At 50.0% G+C, this 14,004-nt stretch overlaps 1 protein-coding gene across 1 annotated transcript; it reads left to right on the top strand.

The window, feature by feature from the left end:
- Positions 1 to 306: 306 nt before the first annotated feature.
- On the top strand, positions 307 to 9,317 carry CCDC105 (coiled-coil domain containing 105). Its single transcript, XM_047095050.1, has 7 exons — positions 307 to 876; positions 1,758 to 1,862; positions 7,049 to 7,247; positions 7,640 to 7,806; positions 7,939 to 8,034; positions 8,129 to 8,242; positions 9,066 to 9,317. Exons 1-7 carry the CDS (start codon positions 307 to 309, stop codon positions 9,315 to 9,317), a joined length of 1,503 nt encoding a protein of 500 aa, XP_046951006.1.
- Positions 9,318 to 14,004: the final 4,687 nt, after the last annotated feature.

A 14,004-nucleotide genomic window follows, 5' to 3' on the forward strand; every position in this document is an offset into this window, starting at 1 on the left:
GCGCGTCCCAGCAGCTGGAAGGAGGCCCGTGTTGCTGGAGGGAAGAAGCGCCAGCGAGAGAGGCGCTAGATGAGGCCGGCTTCCCGCAGGAGCCAGGATGCCAAGCCACCCCGGCCAAGTTCCAAAGCAAAGACTCCATCCGCGCCTCTCTCCAGCCTTTCCCCTCCCCCACTGCCGGAACTGCGCGCTGTTGCCACCGTCGCCATGGTGATGGGCACTCTGTTTCACTCCCCGTTCGGGCCAGGAGCGAGCGGCGCGTCTTGGGAGTCCCCGCCTCTCCCCGTGGGGAGACACGAAGCCGGGACCATGCCCGTGCTGATCCCCCCAGCCGAGCGCAGCCAGGACCCGCGCGTTGGGGCTCCGGCGTGGCGCCAGGCGGCCACGGCCACCCTGCAGAAGGCGCGCCAGCTGACCGACCGCTGCGAGCAGGAGGCGGTGGCCATGTGGCAACCCGAGGACAGCGTGCGGGAGCCGCACGTGGCGCGCCACCTCTGCCGCGCCGCCTACATCCTGCCCTGGCGCTTCCGCGTGGAGATGCTCGCGGGCGGCGGCACCGTGGAGAAGCCGCCGCCGGGCGAGGGCGTCACGCTGTGGAAGGGCAAGGTGAAGCCCCCCGCCTGGCACGCCCGCCTGCCGCTGCCCCTGCACCGCGACGCCCGGGCCCTGCAGAGCGCCGAGGTGGTGCACGCGCACGCGCGCGGGGCGCGCCTCGCCGCCGCCCGCCTGTGCCGCGCGCAGCACCAGGTCAATGGGCAGCTGTGGCTGCTGCAGCGCCAGCGCGAGGCCACCGACCGCGGGCTCGCCCAAGTCCGCAAAGGCCTGCTTATTAACCAGCAGAGCAGCAAGCTTCGGGGCTACCGGCCCAAGTCTGAGAAGGTGGGACGCTCCCCCCGCCCCCCCCCCCCAGGTCCAGTGGCAAAGCCCGAGGCCTCCGATCCCAGGTAGATGCTCGGCCTGAGAAAACCCGTCCCCGTAGAGAGAACCCCCACCTCCACCCCAGGAGTAAAGGCACCAGAAGGTGAGGACACCCCCCACGACGGGGTGCCTCGATTCTGAGCCCAGAAGGTGAGGCCCTCCCGTGGGCGTGAGACCCTCAAAGCCCAGTGAAAACACATCCAAAGCCCCACACACACCTCGCTGAGGACAGTAGGTGATGTAAACCCACCCCAAACCCCCACCCCCACCCCCCCAGCCCCAGCCCCGCTGAGGACAGTAGGTGATGTCCTGGTCCCAACCCTTGAAACTCCCCTCAAAATGTTTTTTTTTAAGCCCCAGTCCTCCCCACCACAGCCTCCGAGAGTGAGAACCCCTCCTCCAGCCTCATCTGGGGAGAAAGGAACAGGTCCTGCTTACAGGTTGAGACCCTCAAACTCTGAGTCCTTGCACCTGGGAGTCACGTCCCCAGCCAGAGAAAGAGCGAGACCCCCTAGTCTCAGCCCTGGTGACGTCCTCCCCGTAAAGTGAAACCGCAGACCCTCACCCCAAAAGTGGGGAACATTCCAGCCTCCCCAGGGGATGAAAGACCCCACACGGAGAAGCTCCCACCTCCATCCTCTAAAGGGTAAGACACCCCACCCGGTGAGAGCCCCCTGAGAGAATAAAGGCTTCTCAGAGAGATTCCCAGTGGGCAAGAGCACCCCCAACTCCATTCTCCAAACCGAGAGCTTACGAACTTGGCAAACCCTCTACTACCCTGGAAGGAGAAATCTCCGTCCAGCCCTCTCAAAGGTGTGAGAGAGTCTCTCCTTGTCTGCTAGGTCCCTGACAAAGCTGACAGTATGCTTACCTGGGAGAAGGAGGAGCTTAAGAGCATGAAGAGGAAGATGGAAAGAGATATGGAAAAATCCGAGGCCCTGCTCAAGGTTGGGAATACCTCAGGTCAAGTTAAGAGGGCTGCAGGTGGATCCAAACGGGTGAACTGCTCTGACCTTGGGGACCGTAGCCACAGCAAACCCTCAATCCACACCCCTGCCCACCCTAACCTGACATTCACTGTATTTCCACTTTGTGAAGTGGGGAAACTGAGGCTCTGAGAGATGGAGTTGGGCCTCAGAATAACAATGAACGCCCCTTCTGAGCCGAGCCCTGTGCAGTCACTGAGCTAACATCTTAAAACACTCCTGTGAAATAGAAACGATGATCCCCTCATTAGAGACAGGAAAACTGAGCTCGGAGAGACACAGACTCAACCAAGGCACAGGGCTAGCCAGTGGCAGGGCTGTGTGTGTCTTTTTGCTTCCATCCTTAGCAAGATATAATTGACAATTTATTTTTTTTTATTTAAAGGTTTTTTTTAACGTTTATTTATTTTTGAGGCAGAAAGACAGCATGAACAGGGGAGGGTCAGAGACAGAATCTGAAGCAGGCTCCAGGCTCTGAGCTGTCAGCACATAGCCCGACGCGGGGCTTGAACCCACTAACTGTGAGATCGTGACCTGGGCTGAAGTCGAACACTTAACCGACTGAGCCACCCAGGCGCCCCTAATTGACAACTTAAAATTGTATATATTCAAGATGTACAACTTGATGATTTGATAATGGTCTGGTTTCTCTTCAGAGCGCATAAATCTTTCGCCTTTTACAATTTGATGATTTGATATATGTAGACATTGTGAAATAATCACCATAGTCAAGGTAGTTAACATATCCATCACCTCACATACTTACCTTTATGTATGTGTGGGAGAACACTGAAGATCTAAACTCTTAGCAAATTTCAATTATAAAATGCGATATTGTTCTCTATAGTCACATTGTTCTATATTAGATCTCCAAACTTAAGCATCTTGCATCAATGAAACTTTATGCCCCTTGACCAACATTTCCCCCATTTCTCCCTCCCCCCAGGGCCTGGAAACCACCATTCTATGCTCTACTGCCATGCATCTGACTATTTTAGATTCCACATATAAGTGAGATCTTTTTGCATCTGGTTTATTTCATTCAGCATAATAATGAACCTCCAGGCTCATCTATGTTGTCATAAATGGCAAGATGTCCTTTTTCAAGGCTGAATAATATTCTGTTGCATATATAATATTATATACATATTATATTATCTATCATGTATTATACTATTATTATATATTATTAATATAACATGATATTAATGTTATAAAACATTGATTATTATCTGTTAGTATGTTATATAATTTATAATATGTATATTGTATATTATATATTACATTACATAGTAATATAGTCTATAACAATATATTATACATTGTATGCTATATACTATATATTATAGCATATAAACTATATAATATATGCTATATATATTAATATGCCATATCTTATGTACTGTAATACAATACATAATACATAGCATGTATAATATATAATATATATTATTAAGTATCTTTTTAATACATATTAACTATGATTATATCATTATATAATATTATGATTATATAATTATTATAAATTTTATATAGCTTACATATGATATAATATAATTATATTATATAATAAATAATATGTTTATATAATTATATTATATTATATTATTATATTACATTTACATAATTATGTCATTATACAATTATATATTATATCATATTATATAACATAATTTCTATATATGATATATGTAAATATACAACATATTGTAAAATATTACATGTTATAATATATTCTATATTACATAATTATTTTATATATTATAGTATATTAAGATATCAATGTTTTGATTATAATACATCAATATTATATAATTAATATGATAATAGTATATATATCACATTGTTCCTTATTCACTAACCTATCAACAGACATTTAGATTGTTTTCATGTCTTGGCTATTGTAAGTAATGCTGAAATGAACATGGGAGTGCCGATATCTCTTTGAGATCCTGATTTTCTTTGGATATATACCCAGAAGTGGGAGAACCACCTTGTGAGTCAGCTCAGATGTCTTGAGCTTAGCTCTTTAAATGTAATATGTGCTCAGTCTTTGCCACCTCCAGCCAGAGACGGTCTCTCACTACATCCTTCACTCTTGCAACAAGGGTTTCTTTATGAGGGCACTAATGAAGACGAAAAGGCAGCCAGGTTTGATGGAACCCTTGGGACCAGTTAAAGTTAGCTAGTAACTTGTGTGTGCTTTTGACTCATGTATTTAACAACTATTAATCCAGTACCCTGGCGTCTGGGTACCATGCTTGGCACTGAAGACAAAGTAATGAAGAGGACAGAGACGGCCTTGCCCTCACAGAGTTCACATTACAAGGACATTCAAGTAAGGGACAGACCAGGGTCCTGGGTGAGGTTGGGAGAAGAAATTTAAGAGCTGGTTGCACCACTATCCGTGGTGCTGAACCTTAGCTGTGCTCACCCACCACACCCCCCAGGCCAGGGTCATATTCTTTTAAATCTGGTGAGTCCTGAAAAATCCTTTGAGAAAATCTGAAACTGACAAGGGAGAAGACCCTGAGGTTGGCCCCAGTAGGGAAGGGTTTGCAAGAGAGAAAGGTGAATGGAGAGGTGGGAAAAAAAAAACAGAGATGGAAATTGAGAAGGGCCACTGGAGAGGCCTAATGTACATATTTCTGGAGAAAAATGCTTACATCCAAACAGACCTGTTTCAACTTAAGATAATGAATTCAAATTGGCACTCAGAACCTTCCCAGGGATCTCACTGCGTGTGTCTGGAAGGTTTGTTGTCCCACTGGGCAAGTTATTTCATTCTTTCTCTTCCTTCAGACCTCTCCATTCCTGCTTTCTTCATTCTCAATGAATGACCCCAACTCATGGGAGTCACTGAAGGGAACCTCATTATTCCTCTGCCAATGCTGTAATTCCGTCTACCTCTGCACCCACCTTCTCCCCGTTCTCCTGTATCACCAATATTTCCATCTTCATTGGATCATTCTCACCAGTGAACGAATGGGGAATTATTCTCTAACAAGTACAGATCTGTTTGGGATAATAAAAAAAAAAATTTCTGGAAACGGACAGAGGTGGTGGTTACACATTAATGTCACTGAACTGTGCACTTAAAATGGAAAATTTTGTTATGTCTGTTTTACCACAATACAAAACAAAACAAAAACAAAAACCTCTAGATCCCATGTTCCCCTCCAGGTAATCCCCATTTCTCTGATCCACTCACTAACCAGTCTTGTCTGCATATATTGACCCTGTCATTTCTTTTTTTTTTTTTATGTTTATTTATTTTTGAGAGAGACAGAGAAACAGAGAATGAGCAGGGGAGGGGCAGAGAGAGGGAGGCAAAATCAGCAGCAGGCTCCAGGCTCTGAGCTGTCTGCACAGAGCCCAATGCAGGGCTCAAACTCAAGAACCTCAAGATCATGACCTGAGCCTAAGTCAGACGCTTAACTGAGCCACCCAGGCACCGCAACCCTGTCACTTTGGGGGGGCAGGAATTGGACTGGTTTTCCCCACTGCATCCCCACTCCCTGATACACTGCCCAGCATACACGAGGGGCTTGATGAATATTTGAATTAATGAATGAAAGACTTTTTAAATCTATTTTTTACTCAAATGGCTGAATCCCAAAGATACAATATTCAACAAAAGAAGCTAGACATAAAGTACGCATGGTATGGTTCCATTTATATAAAGTTCTAGATTTCAAAAGCAAATTTCTTTGAAGAACCAGATAGTAAATATTTAAGGTTTTGCGTGAAATGCAGTCTCTATCACAACTACTCCATTAGGCCAGTGTAGGGGCGCCTGGGTCATGATCAGGTCATGATCTCACAGTTTGTGAGTTCGAGCCCCGCATTGGGCTCTCTGCTGTCAGCACAGAGCCTGCTTCAAATCCTCTGTCCCCCTCTCTCTCTGCTCCTCCCCGCTGGCACTCTCTCTCTCTGTCAAAAATTTAAAAAAAAACATTTTTTAAAAAAATTAGGGCATTAAAGAGGCACTCATTGGGATGAGCACTGGGTGTTGTATGGAAACCAATTCGACAATAAATTATATTAAAAATATTAAAATAAATAAGGGGACAATTTATTTTTAAAAATTAAAAATTAAAAAAAAATTAGGTCAGTGTAGCACAAAACAGCCAGAGACAACACGTACATGAATAAGTGCAGCTGTATTCCAGTAAAGTTTTAGTTGCAAAGAGAGGCAGCCAGTCCATAGGCTGTAGCTTATGGACATCTTAAGAAACAGGCAAGGGGCGCCTGGGTGGCTCAGTCAGTTAAGCATCCAACTCTTGGTTTCAGCTGAGGTCATGATCTCACGGCTTCTTCATGGGTTCAAGCCCCACATCAAGCTCCGTGGTGGCAGTGCTGAGCCTGCTTGGGATTCTCTCTCTGCCCCTCCCCAACTTGTGCTGTCTCTGTCTCTCTCAAAATAAATAAATAAACTTTAAAAAAAAAAGAAAAAAGAAAGAAAGAAACAGGCAAAACTAATCTGCAGGGCAGCTTAGAGGAGAGGACGACGGGAGGGGCACCAGGAACATTTCTGGGATGATGGCAATATTCTATATTTTGATGAGGGTGGTGTTTATATAATGGATATAACTTTTAAATAACTGCAAGTATCAAAGAAATATGATATACTTCATTTTATAATGGAAGTAGGGTTTGGGTGGGAGGAGGAGTTCAGATACATGTTGGTGGGGGAGATACTCTGAGGACAGCTGAGGGCTCCTGGTACTAATTAGAGCAAAGGAGGAGAGACCCTGAGGCTAGGGGAGGGGGTCAGCCCTGAATGTAGCTGGGGAGCAAAGGGCCGATACAGGAAGACTATTGGTGTAGATATAGCCAGTGCGATCTCTCCTCTTTATAGATGGGGCAGTGGATGGGGGGAGGGGCTTTCTTGGGGTGCCAGAGCAAAGCCAGGCACAGAACCCAAGAAGAAAATGACACCTAGGACAGGGAAGCTACCACCAGCCCCTACTGCTCTTCCCCTCTCCACCCAGGGATCACCGAAGGCTTCTGGACAGGGGAGGGGTGCGGGGAGGGAGGTGGCAACGCTTTGCAGCCTCCAGCGGAGATCGCTTCCGGCCGCCTCTCCCAACTTCCCAGCTCACTCTCTGCCTTTTTCTCTGCTCCCTCTGCTTCCTCGTTCCCAGGCCCTGGCCTCCTGCCGCGACACTCTGGCCTTCTGCTGTAAGGAGAGGCTCCAAGCTGTGGACCTTATGAACCAGCCGCTGGATAAGGTTCTGGAGCAGGCTGGCCGCCACTCCTGGGTGAACCTCTCCCGCATCCCTTCCCCGAGCTCTCAGGGCCAAAAAACGCCGCCTCCAGACCCTGTGGGCACCTATACCCCAGGTAGGCCTCCACAGAAAGGAGTGCACTGCAGTAGGTACCCTCGGGTGCCCACTCCTCCTCCACTGCTCAGCCACTGCCATCCCTGGGGAATTGCCCCCCCTAGTGAGGGGGGCTGAGAGCTCATCTCCACTGAGCCCACGTTCTTGATTGGCTCTTCACGCCCACTCCTGCTTCCCACACACTCCTGCGTGCGAGCACTCGCTCAGTCAGTCCGGGACGCTACTTCTACGAACTCCTCCCCTGGACTTTGTCCAGGTCCTTCAGTAAAGTCCCCTCGCCCAGGGTCCAACACAACCTGAACCCAGAGGAGGGGGGCTCAGAGAGCCAGGGTCGCCAGGGTCCGGGAAAAGGAGGCCTTGACTCTCCAACGAGTGTCCCCACGCCGCCCGCAGAGTGCGCCACGGCGCTGTACGAAGCCAAGCGACTGTTGATGGAGTCCAAGGACACCTTGCTGGAAATGGCAAAGAACGAGGAGGACATCCGGGCGCAGCAACATCAGATAAGCGATCGCGTGTGCGCCTTGTTGGCGCAGAAGATGCGGGAGACCTTGGAGCTGGAGGTGGGCGCGGCGGATGCGACTGCCCATGGGGGGGGGCTAGGATGGACCACGCGGGACTACGGGGGGGGAGGGGCGCGGGAGCAGAGGAGCCAGGAAGCCACTGTGATCCCCCTGTGCTCCCACCCCACCCAGGAAAGAATGAATATGACCTTGGGACTAATGTGGGGAACTATCCATCGGTGCACGAAATTCAACCAGGAAATGTACGTCACTCACGGCCTCATCAAGGTGGGTTTTGGCGCCAGACCGTGCGGGGTGGGACCAGGGTCGCTCGCCAGGCCGGCCCGGGGGCCTCACCGCCCCGCACACCGCACTCCGCCAGGGTCCTCTGTCAAAACGTCACCTGGAGACCCGAGAGAAGCTGGACAGACCCCTGGTTCGCGTGTACCAGAGACACGTGGGCACCCAGCTGCCCGAAGCCACGCGCCTCGCCCAGGTATGCTCCTGCGTGGCCCCCTCCGCGCCTTCCCGCCCTCTGCAGGTGCAGTCGCATCCCGATGGTACTGCTGCCCCAAGCACACCTGACCCAGGTAAGACCCCCTCACCCAGGGCTGTCAGTCCTTCAGCTCCGGGAGGAGGCCCTCCGGTACCCACACCTGTCTCAGAAAAAGTGCCCTCCTGAGCATTGGGTGTTGTATGTTGTGTGTGTGTGTGTGTGTGTGTGTGTGTGTACAGAGAGAGAGAGAGAGAGAGAGAGAGAGAGGGAGAGAAAGTGCCCTCAATCTCTGCCCGCCTCGCTCCCTCTTTTTTTTTTTTTTAAATATAATTTATTGACAAATTGGTTTCCATACAACACCCAGTGCTCATCCCAACAGGTGCCCTCCTCAATGCCCATCGCCCACTTTCCCCTCTCCCTCCCCCCCATCAACCCTCAGTTTGTTCTCAGTAGCCAAGAGTCCCGGTAAGGCCCTCTCTCAGCCTAGCTGCTTCAGACACGCCCGCCCAGAGGCTCCCCACCTCCCAGGTCCCGGCCGCCCCTCCCCCTCGCTCTCCGGGTGCGTCCCCTTCTCCATCCCCTGCCTGTTTCCGATTCCCTTTCCAGCATTTCTGGCCCCAGTGCGTGCCCCCCTCCCTCCAATCTCTTCGAGCCCCTTCCCAGGAGGGGACCTCCCGCAGGCACGCGTGGCCCAGGTGTGCCCTTGCCCTTCGGAGGCCCGCCCCTTCCTAGAGGTGTGCTCCTTTCACACCCGCACCGGCCCGGGCGGGTTCGCCCACCCCAGACAGTGCCCAGCTCCCAGCTTGGTCCCCGCACCCCCCAGGGCACTGAGAAGCTGCAGCGCCACATCTCGCGCGTGGAGGAAAACCTGCAGGAGCTGCTCGCCACGCGCCAGAACCTCGCCCGAAGCCTCAAGTGCAAGAGGATCGGGTACGAAGTGGACTTGAACGTGGTGCGCCTGCGCCTGCGCCAGGGGCACCCGCGCGTGTACCACCAGCAGGCGCAGCGCCTGGTCAACGACTGGGACCCGCGCATGCCGCCGCCGCGCTCGGAGTCCAGCGCCCCCGCCAAGTGACAGGCGGGCCCTCTGCCCCGGCCGGCCATCCGGCGCGTTTCTGCCTGCCGGGCCTGCGGAGCAGAGACTGGACGGCTCCGTGGCCCTCCCTCCCTCCCTCTCGCCTGACCTGCCTTCCCTCTGAGCATCCTCTAGCAGAACTATAATTAAAAAGGACACTGATTGCCACGTATGAGGCACCTACTGTATATCACTCACTTACCCTACACCACCTGATGGGCAGTGTATGCTGGGAGTTAACAGGCTGGACTGGGGTTCCAGATTTCCGGGGCGAATTCGAATCGCAGCCCCCCAAACTCAAGCTGTGTGGCCTTGGGCAAGTCCCTGCCCCCCTCTCTGGCCTCAGTGTCTTCACCTGTAAAACGGAGAGGATTACAGCACCCATCTCAAAGGCTTGTAGGAAGGATAGATGAGTCCGTGTGTGAGGCCTTGTGAGAACGGTAACTGCCCAATGTTACGCCGGGGATAAGCGGACGAGCTGAAATTGTAAGCCCTGATTCTAAAGCCTGCACTCTGAGCAAAATTTGGAGCTCCCCTCTGTCCTCCCCTCTTAGATGAATGCAGGCCCCCACACACACACTTGCTGCTGTTATTAATGCTACACACACACACACACACACACAGGTATAGAATATAACTACCACAAAGAATGAGAATTCACTGTATTTGCAAAGGTGGAGGCAGGATACAGGAAAACCTCAACGGACAGCAAGGGACCAAGGTGCTGGTAATTGTGGAGAGCCGCCTTTGCCACTCCTAAATCCGAAGGGACAAGGTAGTCGAAGGCAGCCAGCCTTACAGTGCTGTCATGTGGATGCTGGGGACATAAATGCCCCTACCCACCTCTCTCCCTTGGCCAGGGTTCCCTACTGGTTGAAGCCAGTGAGAAAGGAACCCCATTGATGCGGTCCATATGTGCTCCGGGACACAGAGCTGCCGTCACCCCGCTGACTTTTGAGGCTCTTGCAGATCCTTCCTGGGGCTGGGAATTGTCCCTTTGGCTGCAGCTTTGTCTGTCCACCACACCCCAAAACCTTACATAGGGATGCAAGCATTGCCTTTTGCATACAATGTCTCACACTCTGGGTTGCCATCTGCCACCCTCATCCTTCCTGACACAGCCCCGGTTTGTCACCTCTGCTCACCCACTATTCCCCAAGAGTGATTGCATAATCCCCTAGGTTGCCTCAGAACTGAGATTTCAGCTGCTGCCGCAGGTCACGTCATGGGCACCCGGCGAGGTTCTCAGGGACACTATAATGTGGGGGTCATCATCCCAAGCTAGAGATGAAGAAACAGATTCCAAGAAGGGGCAAGAGGTTAAGTCTGGACTTTAAAAAGTGTGGGGAGGGGCGCCTGGGCAGCTCAGTCGGTTGGGCGCCCGACTTCGGCTCAGGCCGTGATCTCACGGCTCTCGTGAGTTCGAGCCCCGCGTCGGGCTCTGTGCTGACAGCTCGGAGCCTGGAGCCCATTTCAGATTCTGTGTCTCCCTCTCTCTCTGCCCCTCCCCTGCTCCCGTTCTGTCCCTCCCTCTCAAAAATAAATAAACATTAAAAAAAATTTTTTTAAGTGTGGGGATGTGTCTACAAGGGGATATGCCACTGCCCAGAAGAAAGCTCCATATACCATCTGCATGAGAACATCTACAGTGCCTGTCAATAATGCCACCTTGGGGGGCCACATTCCAGACCTCCAGAATCTGAACCTCAGGGGGCAGAAGCTGGGGATGCGCTTTTCTAATGAGTTTCCCAGGGATGCCTGCGGCACACCAATGTTGGAAATGCACCCTCTCCCTCCTGCCAATTTCCCCGGGGCTGACTTCTGCATTGGCCACAGCAGACACTAATGGAGAGACCCATGAAAATGTTTTCACCTTAATTTCTTTTAAAGTCAGAAAAAAAAAAACGTATGAATGTAGAATGCATAACATTACATGTTATTTATACTATAGACAATAGTTTATAGTATATACCATATAATATATAACTATAAATATTAAAATGATTGAAACTATAAATCCAGTCTGGATTATATCATCTTTATACCAATGCAGAGTTTTATTTCAAATTTTTTTATTGTGGTAAAATACGCATAACAAAAATTTACTGGCTTAACCGTTTTTAAGCGCCCAGCTCAGTGGCATTAAACACATTCCCATAGGGGCTCAGCCATCACCATCATCCATCTCCAGAACTTTTTTCATCTTGCAAAACCAAGACCCTGTCGCCATTAAATACTGACTCCCTATCACCCCTCCCCCCGCCCCTAGCTCCCACCATCTACTTTGTCTCTAATTTTGACTACTCTGGGAACTTCACACAAGTTACACTAATGCCGTTGTCAAATAATTCTTGAAGTTTCTCTTTATGAGGGGAGGGGCCCCCCAGGTGAAAATGCCTCAGATCTGTGAAAGCCTTTCAACCTCTCCCTTAGATATCGGGCACATCCCCATGTCACTCAGTCGAGGTAATTCAGTAGCATCAACTGAGGCCAGGATTCCGCTGAGCCCTGGAAGATGTATTGTGCAATCAAACACGCTGTTGAGTGTACTCCTAATAATTTTTTTAAGTTTATTGTTATTAGTATATCCACACCCAGTGTGGAGCCCAAACTCATGACCCCGAGATCAAGAGTCACATGCTTTTCTGGCTGAGCCGGCCGGGTGCCCCTCCTCCTAATAATTTTAAAATCTGTCTGTTTTTCTCCATCCCCTGCCCTATACACTCCTCCACTTCTAGTCCAAGGCATCATCATTTCTTGCCTGGGTGGTTTCTGACAACTTCCTCACTGGTCCTGCTCGTGCTGTCTTCTCTGGAATGCACAAACTATATCTCAGCCAGTGTGGGCATTCTAGTCTCCAGAGCACATCATGGCATGTGGCCACCACCACGCACGGCTCCTAGAACACAGTCCTACTGTCTTCATCCACTCAGGCTGCTGTAACAAAATAGCACACCTGGGGGGCTTATAAACAACAGGACTTTACTTCTCACAGTTCTGGAGGCTGGGAAGTCCAAGATCAAGGCACCAGCATGGTCACATTCCCGGGGACCCCCTTCCTGGTTCACAGCTGGTTCCTTCTCACTACGTCCTCATGTGGTGGAAAGGGCAAGGGAGCTCTGTGGGGTCTCTTTTATAAGGACATTAATCCCATTTAGGAGGGCTCCAATCTCAGGACCCAATCACCTCCCAGAGGCCCCACTTCCTAATGCCACTATCTTTGGGGGTTTGGAGGTCAACATATGAGTTTTGGGGGGACACAACCATTCAGACCACATCCATCTGACCTCACTGCCTGATCCCTATCCTACTCTACCACCTTCTCGGGCAACTCTCCCCCACCACGCCCCACCCTTTGCTTCCAGTGTTTTTCAGTTCCGCCATTTTCATTTCTGTATCGGTTCATTGTTGCTGCTGTAACAAAGCACCGCAAACTTAGAGGCTTAAAACAATGCAAATTTGGATCTTACAGTTTCATAAGTCAGAAGTCCAAACTGGATTTTACTTGGCCAAAGCCAAGGTGTCAGCAAGGCCACAATTCCTCTGGAGGCTCTAGGGGAGAACCCATTTCCTTGTCTTCTCCAGCTTCTAGGGGCACCTGCATCCTTGGCTTGTGGCTCTTCCTCCATATCCTCAGCCAGTAACAGCATCTTTAAATCTCCCTCTGATTGACTCCTTGTGTCATCACATCTCCCTCTGACCCTGACCCTCTTGGCTGCTGTTTATAAGGAGCCCTGTGATTACGTTGGACCCACCCAGATAATCCAGAATTATCTCCCAATCTCAAAATTCTTGGTGCATCTGCAGGGTCCGTTTTGCCATGTAAGGTAACATGCACAGGTTCCAGGGATTTGGACATGGACATCTTTGGGGGTAAGAGGGGGGCACTATTCGGCCTATCAGTTTCTTTCACAGACAAAACTTTCTTCTGTCTCTGAGCATTTGCACACGTTACTGCTTCTGCTTAGAAAATTCTCTCTTAAGTGTTGTATCAGTGAATGGAAGTTATACCATTCATGTTATACATATGTGCAAAGCATGTATTTCATTGCTTAAGAACATTTGTTATAAAGATGTTTCTAGGAATGCTACTTGTGGGGCACCTGGGTAGCTCAGTCAGCTGAGCGTTCGACTTTTGATTTCCACTCAGGTCATGATCTCGAGGTTTGTGGGATCGAGCCCCAGTCAGGCTCCGCACTGATACCATGGAGGATGCTTGGAATTGTCTTTCTCCCTCTCTCTGCCCCTCCCCTGCTCACTTGCTCTCTCTCCCTCAAAATAAATGAATAAACATTTTTTAAAAAAGAAAGAATGCAACTCGCAAGCTGCACTGAGAGGAAAAAAAGAAGAGAAAGTTATCTCCCTACCCTTTCTCCTGTGTAACATCTTCAGTTTCTCTGGCCCTATACACTAGGTCAAAGCCCCAGTCACACATGCCCATGGTACCCTGCACTTTTCCTTCATAATCCTCGAATCCTTTGTGTGTGACAGTCTAGTGACTGTAAGCTCCCTGAGGGTACTGCTTTAGTGTGGTGCTCTAGAAGCAGACCTCAAAGCAAGAATTCAAGTGTAAGAAGATTATCAAGAAGGTGATCCCAAGAAGCCCTAAGTTAGAAGCAGGGCAGTGATGCAGGGAGAGGAAGCAGCCAGTAACAGGTGTCAAATAAGCTACCACCATGAGCAACGG

Source organism: Lynx rufus, unplaced genomic scaffold (assembly GCF_022079265.1).
Source record: "Lynx rufus isolate CCGP_SWC_20201006 ecotype Redwood Valley unplaced genomic scaffold, mLynRuf1.p SCAF_4, whole genome shotgun sequence".
Classification (NCBI taxonomy): Eukaryota; Metazoa; Chordata; class Mammalia; order Carnivora; family Felidae; genus Lynx; species Lynx rufus.